General features: G+C 46.5%; 1 protein-coding gene across 2 annotated transcripts in view; it reads left to right on the forward strand.

Moving 5' to 3' along the window:
- PML (PML nuclear body scaffold) overlaps nucleotides 1–14,675 on the forward strand; it is a 57,061-nt gene that overhangs the window by 22,049 nt on the left and 20,337 nt on the right. For both annotated transcript variants that reach the window (XM_055418170.2, XM_055418171.2), the window contains exons 3-4: nucleotides 10,502–11,082; nucleotides 13,066–13,136. In XM_055418170.2, coding sequence (XP_055274145.2) covers nucleotides 10,502–11,082; nucleotides 13,066–13,136 — 652 coding nt within the window. The remainder of the gene's footprint in view (nucleotides 1–10,501; nucleotides 11,083–13,065; nucleotides 13,137–14,675) is intronic.

Consider the following 14,675-nt stretch of genomic DNA (forward strand, 5'->3'; position numbering starts at 1 on the left):
AAATCCAAATCATATTCATGTTGACTAGTGTTCAATACTATATAATTATAGTGTATTATTATAAAACTCAATGAATTTGCCCAAGTGATCTAACTTTGCTCAAAACTTGAATTTCCTTCAATAACATAAGTACATGTCACTTAAAACATTTCCTGCACTTGATAACTATTCTGGCAGTACTTCCAAGGGGCATCATTGCAATCACTTAAGCTAATGATGATAATCACATATTAGAAATACTATGTGGAGGAAGGGTTGACTGGAGAGACCAAGGAGGCCTACTAAGGGACAGTCATAAAGGCATCAAAGTTATAATTGGGGCAAGAACAAAGGCAGTTTTGTTGGGAATTGGTATGACAGATCTAGGAACTAGAATTCTGCCTTAATCATCTCTACACTCTAGCCTCATAGCTGCAACATAGTTGGTATTCAGTAATTATATTTAAGTAAATGAAGATAGAATTTAATAAGACTTAACAATGAGTAATTGTTGAAGCAGTCTAGGATGGGAGGAGTCTGGAATTCCCCTTGATCTTTGGCTTGAGTGGCCTTTGGATGGTAGTTCCCTTCACTGCCATAAAGAGGGAAGGGGAGGCAGGGACCCCATGCAGCAGTGCACCTGCTGAATGAGTGACATGGCCCAACAGAACACTGACCACCTCGTCTTGAAAGCAGAGACCTATGCAGAAAAGAGTGGGGAGGAAAAGTACAAATTTTCTCTTCCTCTTTCTTGGCTGTGGGGCCAGTATAAGGAGACAGTGTGAAATACACAAGGCTTCCTTCTCTCCTCTTTGCTAACTTCTCTTCTCTTCCTAAGACCTCAGGTTTCCCCATCTCTGCCACCACCTTCTCAGCCAATGACTAGTTAATGAATAATGCTTTCACTCTCTTTGAGCGTCTTGGCACTTCCAACTATGCATCTTCTCTCCTGGCTTCAGAAATCTTATTTCCTCAACTGTGTCACCCTGGAGATAGCAGGAAACCAGTCCTGTTAAATGCATTCATAATGCTGTGCAGATGACTAATGGATCCCTTTAATTCCCCTCTAGCTAATTATTTGCATTTCCAAAGGAGGCCGTTCCTTTTACTACTCCCAGAAGTGAAAGCTCCCAGTCACCTTGTTGAGATGGGGATGTGCCGTGGATGGTTTGGACGGTTTTCTGTCGCCATTCACCAAGCCAGGCCCTGCCCTGGAATTTTGCTCTGGGGCCAACTCTTCTCCACGGGGCCTGATTTCATAGGATTTTTGCTTCTTGCATTCTGAGGATGCAAGATTCCTAGGACAGCATAAGGGGCATGCTGCTGTGGTCCTCGTGGAAGGTGAGGCTGGTTTAGGGTGGCATGTCCCTACTGGGAAGTGAGCAGATATTTTCTTACTTACTTAGTGTAAATATCACTTACTCAGTGGTGATATTTTCTTACTGCCCAAGGTTGAGAGGCTCACCCACCAGCAGCAGGGCTAGCCCTCCTCCCCCCACACACAGCCCCGCTATATGCTTAATGCCCTGACTTCTTTCACAACTCCAGAATGTCCAGTGTGTACCTGGCACTGTGCTGGTTGCTTCCCATACACCAGCCCCTCGTCTTTGTAACCATCTGTGAGACAGAATCTTTATCCCTATTGTATAGATGGGGAAATTAAGACTCAGAGAGGGAACGTAATTCACTCACGTTCTTACAGGTAGGAATCATGGAAGAGCTCCCGATACCTTGTCCACTGTCAGGTGGCCTCTGGCATGGACGTTTAGACACAGGCAGCTTAGGAATGGGAAGACTGAGAACCCAGGGAACTTACTGGAGCTTCTGTTAAAATATTCATAGTGCAGTCAATTCACTGCACAGTCATAAAGGAATAAACCGAACAATGTGTCACAAACCAGAAGAGATATAGCTTTGTTGTAATTCCCAGTTGGAATGTTCTCTGTTGGTTCCCCATTGCTTCCTATTTAAAGTCCAAACTCCTTTGTTTATAACTGATTATGGAAACTTTTTGGAAAATCTCAGTACATGAAAAGGGGGAGGGAGGAAGAGAAAGAGGTAACTACTATCAGTATAGAATTCTTCCTTTCCTTCCTGCTGTCTCTATAATTATCTAAAACAGAATGAACATCCCTGAGTCACAGAGTGTAGTTTCTTTAAAATAGGAGCTCGTGCATGTTTTCAAAAAACAGACCATTTTGAATTTTCAGGCAACTCCATCTGTTGATTGTATGATTTCTTCCATTTCTTCCTTGGTTATAAGGTCTTTACAATCATGAGAGCAAATAACCAACTATTATATCCCCATGGTGTTATTTTTCATATTTAACTCTGATTCGTCAAAAATATATCTTGTTGTAGTGTATGAGGCAAAGCTCTAACTTGATTTATCCACCCCCTCTAACCAGTTTTCCTGATAAAATTGTTGAAAACCCCTTTAATGTCCATTAGTTTGGGATGCTCTTTTTCATTATGCAAAATGCTGTGTTCTGATAGATGTCAGGGTCTCTTTCAGGGCTTTCTGTTGTGCTGGCCTTTCTCTTGGCTATTAGACCAGTACATTAATAGTGGTAGTTGTATAATGTTGTCAGTGGCACTGAAAATCCCCATCCTTACACGGATTTTTCAAAAAAATTTATCTATTTGATATGTTTACTCCTTCATGTGAAATCTAGAATCAGTTGGTTGTTTTGAAATCTCATTCTTGGGACTTTCCTTGTTGTCCAGTGGTTAAGAATCTGCCTTCCAATGTAGGGGATGCAGGTTCGATCCCTGGTCGGAAAACGAAGATTCCACATGCTGAGTGGCAACTAAACCCATGTGCCACAACTAGAGAGCCCACACACATTAGAGCCCATGCTCTGAAACCGGAGAAGCCCCCCTACTCTGCAGCTAAAGAAAGCCCACACACCACAACGAAGACCCAGCGCAGCCAAAAATAATAATAATAATAAAATTTGTTTTAATTGCTTTAAAATCTCATTCGTAGTTTGCCTAAAATTGCTTCAAACCTTTATATTAACTTCAGAAAAATTAATATAATAATAGTCTCTGTAGTTCGGACCTTGATACACTGTTTCATTTCTATAGACTTTCTCTCTTAGCGGGTTTTTTGTCCTTTAGTCTATATAAGTTCTACATGTTTCTTGTTAGGATTATGTCTAGGTATTATTATTATTATTTTTTAGCATTTTAAAAATTGCCATTGTGAATGAGAACTGGAAAATATTTACCATATTTTCTTTTCGTTTGCTTTGCTGGAATAGAATTAAGCTATTTTAATTCTGGCGTATTGATTCTGTGGTGTTTTAGTTCATTCTTTTGAGTATTCCAGGAGTAAATAAGTGCCCTTTTGCTCTCCAGAGCTACACCTCTTTGCGTTAAGTCCAGATCCTTATCATGGAGCTCCTATGGGCAGGTGCCCACCTCACCTCTGTCACCCCTAAAAATGCCAAGCACACAGGAGGTGCTCAGTAAGTGTCTTTTGAATGAAGAACCCTAAGCCAAGGAAGTCATTCATGGTCTTGGGTGGCAGTCCCATGAGGGGTCATTCTGATTCAGAGTCTGCACCTCAGTCTTAGCAGAAAGTTTGGGGCTTTGGGCCCCAGGGTGTCTGTTGTAGGCCCCCGAACAGAGAGAGACCTGAAGCTAATTGTCTCCTTCCGTCCAGAGGGGGAGTGGTGGGGGTATCGCTCAGCGGTAGAACATTTGACCGCAGAGGGGGAGTGGTGGCTGGTTTCCCTTAGGAGACCCCATTTGGGGCAGAAGAAGCCAAAGAAGAGGACCCAGCAGGGACTGTGGTCCACCCAGCAAGTCTTGCTCTCCCTCCAGCCAGGCCATTCTAGGGGTCCCCTTCCCAGGCCTGGAGCACTCTTCTTTTTTTCTAAGTGTTTTTTGTTTTTTTTTTTTTTTTGATGTGGACTATTTTTTATAGTCTTTGTTGAATTTGTTAACAATATTGTGTCTGTTTTATGTTTTGATTTTTTGGCCACGAGGCGTGTGGGATGTTAGCTCCCAGACCAGGGATTGAACCTATACCCCCTGCGTTGGAAGGTGAGTCTTAACCACTGGACCACCAGGGAAATCCCTGTGGAGCATCTTTTCTGAGGAAGGGACACTTATCACAGACTCAGCCCCTCTCCCATGGACCCAAAGCTGGGAAAATGACAGCTGGTTCCAGTTCTCCCTTCATGTCTATAGCCTATCTAATTGCCCACATCTAATAGAATTCTGTTCTCTAATTAAAAACATAGGTAGTACATTCACACAGTTCAACCATGAGAATAAACTGAAAGGTGTACAGTGAGATGTCTTACTCCACCTCTGCCCTGCCCCACCCCATAACTATTCATTTATAACTTTCTAAGGCTTCTTTATTCAAATGCAATCAAATACTAATATATTCTTATTTTTCTCTATTCATATACAAAGGGTAGCATCCTATATATACACGTCTACATCTTGATTTATTTAGAATATACATCATCATAATTGAATACAGTATATGCTGGTCACTGTTCTAATCTTATATATATATATATATATAACACATTGAATCCTCCTAACCCTCCTGTTATTATCCTTATTTTGCCAGGGAGATTTTTGCCTATAATGAATCTCCACTGTTTTTTCCAGCTGTGTAGTACTCCATTGCACAGGTGCATCTTAATTTGTGTAACTCATTGCCTAGTGATGGGCACTTAGGTTGTTTCTATTCTTTGCTGTTACGGACTGTGTTACATTGTACAGATGTTACCTTTTATGCATGGACATAGAGCTGTAGAAAAGAAATCTAGAAGAGGGGGTTGCTTAGCATTTCTCATTAATAGTGTCATTCAGTTCAGTTCAGTTGCTCAGTTGTGTCCGACTCTTTACAACCCCATGAACCACAGAACGCCAGGCCTCCCTGTCCGTCACCAACTCCCGGAGTTAACCCAAACTCATGTCCATTGAGTCGGTGATGCCATCTAACCATCTCATCCTCTGTCATCCCCTTCTCCACCTGCCTTCAATCTTTCCCAACATCTTTTCAAATGAGTCAGCTCTTCGCATCAGGTGGCCAAAATATTGGAGTTTCAGCTTCAACATCAGTCCTCCCAATGAACACCCAGGACTGATCTCCTGTAGGATGGTCTGGTTGGATCTCCTTGCAGTCCAAGGGACTCTCAAGAGTCTTTTCCAACACCACAGTTCCAAAGCATCAATTCTTCGGCACTCAGCTTTCTTTATAGTCCAACTCTCGCATCCGTACATGACCACTGGAAAAACCATAGCCTTGACTAGACGGACCTTTACAAAGTAATGTTGACAAAGTAATGTCTCTGCTTTTTAATATGCTGTCTAGGTTGGTCATAACTTTCCTTCCAAGGAGTAAGCATCTTTTAATTTCATGGGTGCAGTCACCATCTGCAGTGATTTTGGAGCCCCAAAATAAAGTCTGCCATTGTTTCCACTGTTTCCCCATCTATTTGCCATGAAGTGATGGGACCGGATGCCATGATCTTAGTTTTCTGACTGTTGAGATTTAAGCCAACTTTTTCACTCTCCTCTGTCACTTTCATCAAGAGGCTTTTTAGTTCCTCCTCACTTTCTGCCATAAGGGTGGTGTCATCTGCATATCTGAGGTTATTGATATTTCTTCCGGCAATCTTCATTCCAGCTTGTGCTTCTTCCAGCCCAGCATTCCTCATGATGTACTCTGCATAGAAGTTAAATAAGCAGGGTGACAATATACAACCTTGACGTACTCCTTTTCCTATTTGGAACCAGTCTGTTCCATGTCCAGTTCTAACTGTTGCTTCCTGACCTGCTTATAGGTTTCTCAAGAGGCAGGTCAGGTGGTCTGGTATTCCCATCTCTTTCAGAATTTTCTACAGTTTACTGTGATCCACACAGTCAAAGGGGTTGGCATAGTCAATAAAGCAGAAATAGATGATTTTCTGGAACTCTCTTGCTTTTTATATGATCCAGTGGATGTTGGCAATTTCATCTCTGGTTCCTCTGCCTTTTCTAAAACCAGCTTGAACAACTGGAAGTTCACGGTTCACGTATTACTGAAGCCTGGCTTGGAGAATTTTGAGCATTACTTTACTAGCGTGCGAGATGAGTGCAATTGTAGTTTGAGCATTCTTTGGCATTGCCTTTCTTTGGGATTGAATGAAAACTGACCTTTTCCAGAACACTAATATTTCAGTCAATTATAATCATTGTCTTTGTTTAAAATGTTCAGGAAGGACTTATCTGATCTTCTCCAGCACTCCCATATGAGGTGGGAATTATCCCTATTTTACAGATAAGAACACTGAGGTGCAGAGAGGTTACATGACCTGCCAAGGAAGGGCACAGAGCTGAGGTCAGATCCATATCTGCCCAGCTTTTTTCTCTGCTCCCCCTGCCACTTAACTGAGTCGCTGGCCCTGCCCCACAGGCTAGATGAGTCTCTGTTACTTAGATCCAGTGTGCTGAGGCTAGAGGGTTTGAAGGCTCCTGACCCAGTAGTGACACCCATTCCCCTTTCCACACATTTTTCTGTCTCCAGAGAAGCTTTGCTAGCATGAAATGAGTCTTCTCTGTTTGATCAAGTGGCTCAAGCCCTAGGACTTACTACCTTGGATGATGGGAAGATTGAGAGCTGGCAAAGCCAAGGACTCATACCTGGTACCTGGTGCCAAGACTTTGGAACTGGGTTGACCAGCAGGCTCTCTGTTGGCGTATCTGGGACAAGTTGATCTCAATAATTGAGACCAAAGTGGCCCCAGCTAAAATCCTTTCTCCTGGCCTTAGATGGGCTTACTTGTTATTCTCATTGCTGGCAAGATTAAATTACAGCAGTTTTTCTAGGGAAGTAACTAATATGTTTCTTGGTAATATTTTTTTAATTTATTGATTAATTAACTTCTGGCTGCGCTGGGTCGTCGCCACTGCATTGCTTTCTCTAGTTGCGGCGAACCGGGGCTGCTCTCTAGTTGTGGCGCCCAGGCTGAGTCACCTCCCTGCATGTGGGATCTTCCCAAACCAGGGGTCAAACCCATGTTCTCTGCGTTGGCAGGCAGATTCTTAACCACCAGGTCACAGGGAAGTCCTGGTGCTATCTGAAGAGTAATATTTACAGTGTTCCAGAGCCAGGCTGCTTGGGTTTTAGTTAGTTTCCGGTTGTTGCTGTAACAATTTGCCACAAATTTAGGGACTTGAACCATTACATATAGATGGTTATTGACCTCGGAGGTCAGAAGTCTGCGGTAGGTCTCATTGAGCTACAATCGAGATGTCTGTAGGACTGTGTTCCTTACGGAGGCTCTGGAGGAGGGTCCATTTTCTTGCCTTTTCCAGCTTCGAGAGGCTGCCTGCATTCTTTTCTTTTTTAATATTGTTTATTTGTTTGACTGCTCCCAGCCTTAGTCGCAGCACATGGAATGTTAGTTTTGGCATGTGGGATCTAGTTCCCTGACCAGGGATTGAACCCTGGACCCTGCACTGGGAAAGCAGAGTCTTAGCCACTAGACCTCCAGGAAAGTCCCTGCCTGCGTCCTGTATTTCATGATCCCCTGCCACCTTCAAAGCCACCAGGACAGTATCCTCCGCTTCCTCTGCCTCTCTCACTCTCCTGCGTCTCTCCTCTTTCCCCTATGAGGTCTCCTGTGATTCCATTGGGTCCACCCAGATAATCCAAGATAATCTTCCCATCTCAAGATCCTTAATGTAATCACACCTTTCAAGTCCCTTTTGCCATGTGAAATGAAGTGAAGTGAAAGTCGCTCAGTTGAGTCCAACTCTTTGCGACCCCATGGCCTTTACAGTCTATGGAATTCTGCAGTTCAGAATACTGGAGTGGGAAGCCTTTCCCTTCTCCAAGGGATCTTCCCAGCCCAGGGATCGAACCCAGGTCTCCACATTGCAGGTGGATTCTTTACCAACCGAGCCATAAGGGAAGCCCAAGAATACTGGAGTGGGTAGCCTATCCCTTCTCCAGGGGATCTTCCCAGCCCAGGGATCGAACCCAGGTCTCCACATTGCAGGTGGATTCTTTACCAACCGAGCCATAAGGGAAGCCCAAGAATACTGGAGTGGGTAGCCTATCCCTTCTCCAGGGGATCTTCCCAACCCAGAATTGAACTGGGCCCTCCTGTGTTGCAGATGGATTCTTTACCAACTGAGCTGTCAGGGAAGCCCTTCTTGCCATGTGAGGTGTCATATTCAGGTTCCAGGAATTAGTACTTGAACGCACACCATTATTTTGCCTACTACAATTTGCTTCTGGACTCTTATCACTTTCTAATTGTGTGACCTTGAACAAGTTATTGTACCTCATGCTTAGTTTCTCCATCCTTAAAATGGGAACAATGATAAGTCCCACTCCATAGGATTGTTATAAGGATTAAGTGAGTTGATATTTGTGAAATGTTTATAAGTGTCTTGACACATAGTTAATACTGTGGAAGTGTCTGCTGGCTAAAATAAATAAAAATATATACTCTCTTAGCAATTCTATTGTAATATATTTCATAGAAACAAAAGGATCTATGCATTAGGTTATATAACGCATTGTCCATATTGGGGGGAAATGCACAAACAGGAAATCACTGGAATGCCTGTTAACACGGAGTTCTACAACACCCTGGGCTGCAGACCCATACTGGTCAGAAACCTGTTAGGAACTGGCGAGGAGCAAAGGAGGCTGCATCTGCTGCTTCACATTGCTCTCATTACTGCCTGAACAACCCCTTGCCACCCCTCCCCTGCACACACCCCTCCCACCCACCCCGTGGAAAAATCGTCTTCCACTAAACTAGTCCAATGCATTATTAATAGAATGACTGAGTCAATGTGGTCCATCTGGAATGTAATGGAGCTATTAAAGAATACATTCAGCTCAGTCGCTCAGTCGTGTCCAACTCTTTGCGACCCCGTGAATCACAGCACGCCAGGCCTCCCTGTCCATCACCAGCCCCCAGAGTTCACTCAAACTCATGTCCATCGAGTCGGTGATGCCATCCAGCCATCTCATTCTCTGTCGTCCCCTTCTCCTCCTGCCCCCAATCCCTCCCAGCATCAGAGTCTTTTCCAGTGAGTCAACTCTTCCCATGAGGCGGCCAGAGTATTGGAGTTTCAGCTTTAGCGTCAGTCCTTCCAATGAACACCCAGGACTGATCTCCTTTAGAATACATTAGTCTATCCTAAAGGAGATTAGTCCTGGGTGTTCATTGGTAGGACTGATGTTGAAGCTGAAACTCCAATACTTTGGCCACCTGATGCGAAGAGGTGACTCATTTAAAAAGACCCTGTTGCTGGGAAAGATTGAGGGCAGGAGGAGAAGGGGACGACAGAGGATGAGATGGTTGGATGGCATCACCTACTCAATGGACATGGGTTTGGGTGGACTCTGGGAGTTGGTAATGGACAGGGAGGCCTGGCATGCTGTGGTTCATGGGGTCGCAAAGAGTCAGACACGACTGAGTGACTGAACTGAACTCAAGATTATGCTTGTAGACCTAGATGAGGAGTGTGCTGAACAAAAGTTAAATTAGAGGAGGAAGTTACAAAATAATCGTTTAGCATGATCTGATTTTTTTTTTTAATCAACCTGCCCAAAATTGTTGTAGGTATGAGTCAGTTATTTAACCTCTGAACATCTTGGTTTCTTCTATCTGTGAAGTGAGGATAATAATAATTCTCTTAAGAAACTCTACCGAGGATTAAGTGGGATGAAATGTATCAAGTCCTTAGAATTCTGCTAGCAACAGCAGAGTGTGAATATTTATGTGAAGTGGTTTGAAGAGCCAGAGGTGTGAAGGATCCTCCCAGGATGCTCTCCCGGTTGCCTCCAGGTGGAGAAAAGAAATTCAGAAGTGCTGTGTGCTTCTGATGATGATTAACTCTGCTTCTTTTCTTTAAAAAATTTTATTTAATTGGAGGATAATTACTTTACAATACTGTGATGGTTTTTGCCATACATCAACATGAATCAGCCATGGGTATACATGTGTCCCCCCATCCTGAAACCCCCTCCCACCTCCCTCCTCCCTCCTCCCTCCCCCCTCCCCACCCTATCCCTTTGGGTTGTCCCAGAGCACTAGCTTTGGGTACCATCCTTCACCCATCGAACTTGCACTGGTCATCTCTTTTACATATGGGAATGTACATATTTCAATGCTGTTCTCTCAAATCATCCCACCCTCGCCTCCTCCCAAAGAGTCCAAAAGTCTGTTCTTTACATCTTTGCCTCTTTTGCTGCCCTGTATGTAGGCTCTTTGTTACTGTCTTTCTAAATTACATATATATATGTTAATATACAGTATTTCATGGATGGAGGCTAGCTATTACTACTTTAGTAACTTTTTTATGTTCCAGTAAGTTTTATTGGTAGTTTGGATACTATCACCATAACCAGAAACACGGGATTGAGAAAAGCACACATGTAGAAACATAGCAGGATTCAAAGTTTTGTCACCGTTTTGAAGAGAATATTTAAAGAGAAAAAGAAAGCAGGAATGCCCTAAATCAGGCCAACCTTCTGTGTCCGCAGCATCTACTGCCGAGGCTGCTCCAAGCCCCTGTGCTGCTCGTGCGCGCTCCTGGATAGGGGCCACAGCGAGCTCAAGTGCGACATCAGCACGGAGATCCAGCAGCGGCAGGACGAGCTGGACACCATGACCAAAGACCTGCAGGAGCAGGACCGCGCCTTTGGGGCAGCGCAGGCGCAGATGCGCTCCGCCATCAGCCAGCTGGGCCGCGTACGCGCGGACACTGAGGAGTTGATCCGTGAGCGCGTGCGCGAGGTGGTCGCGCACGTGCTAGACCAGGAGCGTGAGCTGCTGGAAGGCGTGGGTGCGCGGTACCAGAGCGACTACGAAGAGATAGCGGGCCAGCTGGGCCGGCTGGATGCCGTGCTGCAGCGGATCCGAATGGGCAGCGTGCTGGTACAGAGGATGAAACTGTACGCATCGGATCAGGAGGTGCTGGACATGCATGACTTCCTGCGCAAGGCACTCCACCAGCTGCGCCAGGAGGAGCCCCAGAGCCTGCGAGCCACCGTGCACACAGACAGCTTCAACGAATTCAGGGTGCGCCTGCAGGACCTCGTCTCTTGCATCACCCAGGGTACAGGTAAGCCACCATCATCTCCTGGCTGGCCTGTTTACCCTGTGGGGGCTTGGGCCTTGCCACTGCCCCTGGGGAAAGGCAGGTGGAAAAGATCAGCCCCGTGTGACGTAAGAGGAAACTGGGGTTTTTATTAAGTCTCTTGGGTTTGATCACATCATAGGTTACAGAGCGCAGGATAAGTCTGGGGGAGCGGAAGCCTGCAGCCACCCAGAAGGGTCACGTCTGACTGATTTACAAGACCCTAAGTATTAGTTGCGGAGAAGGCAATGGCAAGCCACTCCAGTACTCTTGCCTAGAAAATCCCATGGATGGAGGAGCCTGGTAGGCTGCAGTCCATGGGGTCGCTAAGGGTCGGACACGACTGAGCGACTTCACTTTCACTTTTCACTTTCACACATTGGAGAAGGAAATGGCAACCCACTCCAGTGTTCTTGCCTGGAGAATCCCAGGGATGGGGGAGCCTGGTGGGCTTCCGTCTATGGGGTCACACAGAGTCGAACACGACTGAAGTGACTTAGCAGCAGCAGCAGCAGCAAGTATTAGTTGTGATCTTGTGACCCTCAAGGAAGTTGAAAGTGAAAGTCACTCAGTTGTGTCCAATTCTGCAATCCTGTGAACCTGCCAGGCTCCTCTGTCCGTGGAATTTTCCAGGCAAGAGGGACTGGAATAGGTTGCTAATTCCTACTCCAGGGATTCTTCCCGACCCGGGGATTGAACCCCAGTATCCTGCATTGCAGGCAGATTCTTTACCCCTTGAGCCACTGGGGGAAGCCCCTCAAGGTACTTAAGAAACTATAAAGCTGAGAACCATACCCTGTATCATTTTAGGCCCAGAGGGGCCAACCACTTCAGGAGGTTCTCATAAGCTCTCTGTGTCCCACAACAGAGAAGTCAACAGGAACATGAGGTTTGGGTGGGGCTGAGAACCACCACCACCACAGCTCCTACCCCCACCCCCATCCCCTGATTGGGTGCTTACCCAAAACCAGGCTCAGTGGAGGAGATCTTTTGCCCCTCGGATGGACTGCCATCTGGACTAGCTGCCTACCTTTGTGGGCCCTGCCTGGTATTGGGCACTGGGGAAGTGGGGAGACAGAGGACCAGTTTCTGACCTGGAGTTGTCCAGTCCAACTGGGAGACAAGGTTGGGGCACATCATGTGGCTGGAGAATGAGACAGTGCTTGGCTCTGCAGCCCAAATCCAGGAGTTAGAGGAGCTTTCTAGGCACTGGAGGCAGCAAGGAGGCTTCCACGAGACACAGGGGCTGCACAGGAGGGCCTCCAGGGTGGGGAGGCTGAAATGGCTCTTTGAGGAAATCTCTGATTCTGGTGTGAGGATGCCCTTTCACTGAGAAAGGGGAGGGAAGCCTCGGAATCTGAAGGTTCTTGGGCAGATGGCAGTGATGGAGACCTGCTCACTCCTGCCCTCGGAGCTAGTGGATGTGGATTCATCAAAATGCAGTCCTAGTGTGGACATGCGCCTTCTCCACCTAGGTGGTGACTATTACTGCATGTACGGGAAATGACCTCCATAGAGTTTAAACAGCTTGCCTCGGTGGTGGCAGAGAAAGGAGTTATTTTATCTTCCAGCATGAGAGATTTAGATTTAATAAAAACAGGCCACAGGTCAGAAGAGTGTCATGGAGCTCTCACTGTGCAGAGAAATCAGTAAGCAGTAACGCTGTTAGAATTGTCCGTGCTTTGCCTTGGTGGCGGCCCCAAGTTGGAGAGAGCTGTGCTTAGGGTCTGGAGCCAAAGGCAGGCACTCTCCCGTGCCACCGCTCTCTTCCTTCTAGGTGAGTTCATGCCCACTGCAATCAGGGAGCTTTCTTTCCAACTACAGCCACTTCATGGAGCTGCCAGAGGCCCTGGAAAATGGGTCTCCAGGAAAAGCAACAGGAATGTTTCCTTTGTCACTGTCCTAAGATAGGATGCCTCTCACCAGGGATGTCCCTGACCTGCCCATGACCTTCTCTGTGTTCTCCAGATGCAGCTCTATCCAGGAGAGCCAGCCCAGAAGCTGCCAGCACTCCCAGAGACACTTGTGGCACTGACCCGGTGAGATGGACTTGAGGTTTGAAGGGGAGGTGGTCCATCCTGCAGGCCGGGTGGGTTGGGAGTTCCCCTCTGTTGGGAAAGAAACTGAGTCTTGCTGTCCCCGTGTCTGCAAGCAACCGAGGAGAGACAGCACCTGAGAGAAGGACAGCAGGGGCCTGGACTGGAGCCTTCAGTGGGAGGGGGCAGAGGAAGGGCTGGCTGGCTCTGGGCTCCCAGGTGCCATAGTAGGTCTTGATGTCATAGTAGGTCTCCAGGAGGTGTTAGGCCCAGGGATGGACAGGAGATGAAGGAGTGGTCCCTGGCAGGCAGGTCCTTGATAGACGTGGCAGATGACCCTCCCCTCTGTGTGCCCCACCCCAGATATGTGGCCCTTCCCCCACATATGGTTCTTGGAGAGGAATGGAGAATGAGGCCAGGAGTCAGGCAGTGATCGCAGCAGCCTGGTTTCCATCGAGATGATTTCAGGGCCATCACAGTCCTAAGAGCCATAGTATTCAGGGTTGGAAAGCGCCCACGCTCCCTCTCATGTGGTCATTCCCTCTGTAGCACCGCTGACCTATGACTGTCCAGCCACCATGCACACACCTCCAGGGACAGGAAGCTTGCTCATTCTTGAGGCTTGAGCCACTCCCATCTCTGCAGTGCTCTTAGAGCACATCCCTGGGTGCAAATGCAGTGGCATCCTGTTAACCTGTCCTCTTGGCTACTTGCATGCATTTCTCCTCTCTCCCAGGATGAGCTTTATCAGTTCCTCCCTGGATTGGGCACCTGGTCTGCCTCTCCATCCTGGTCATCCAGGTGTGCGTGCCTGTCAAGGAGCTGGGCCCAGGATTGACTGGTCCTTCATGGAAAGCAGGTCTTCTGGTGAGGGCAGTCAGCCTTTCTAGCTTTGCCATGGCATGGCCCATAGGAGACAGAGATTGCTGTAGGTTGAGGCAATCAGAAGAGGCTTCCCGTAGGAGGCAGAACTTAGGATCTGAGAGCTTTAGAGCTAGTAGAAATCTTGGAGTCTGAGCTGCTCTTGTATAGAGGATGAAGCTAAGACCCCAAGAGAGGGTGTGCCTTAACCCAAGGCCACACAGCTTGCTAATGCTAAGGGCAGGACTTGAAGCCAGTTCCCAACTGTCTTGGGTACTGAATTCCCATATACACACATATAAAATTTTAAAAGGACATTTAATTCTGGATATTTAGGACAAGTAATACAATCACATGATCAGAAATTGTAATAAAAACATAGAAAGTGATAATGTCTCCCTCCCACCTTGTGCCCCATCTGACCAGTGTTTACACCCATATTGTTGCTGTATGGTCACTGAGTTGTGTCCGACTCTTGCCACAAACTAACCCGCCAGGCTCCTCTGTCCATGAGATTTCCCAGGCAAGAATACTGGAGTGGGTTGTCATTTCCTTCTCGTGGGTATCTTCCCAACCCAGGGATCAAGCCTGCATCTCCTGCATTGAGAGGCTGATTCTTTACCACTGAGCCACCAGCGAAGGCCTACCTATATATCTATCTTTATTAATTTCTTATATATC

Source organism: Moschus berezovskii, chromosome 21 (genome assembly GCF_049115385.1).
Source record: "Moschus berezovskii isolate FMDL1 chromosome 21, NW_MosBer_1.0, whole genome shotgun sequence".
NCBI lineage: Eukaryota > Metazoa > Chordata > Mammalia > Artiodactyla > Moschidae > Moschus > Moschus berezovskii.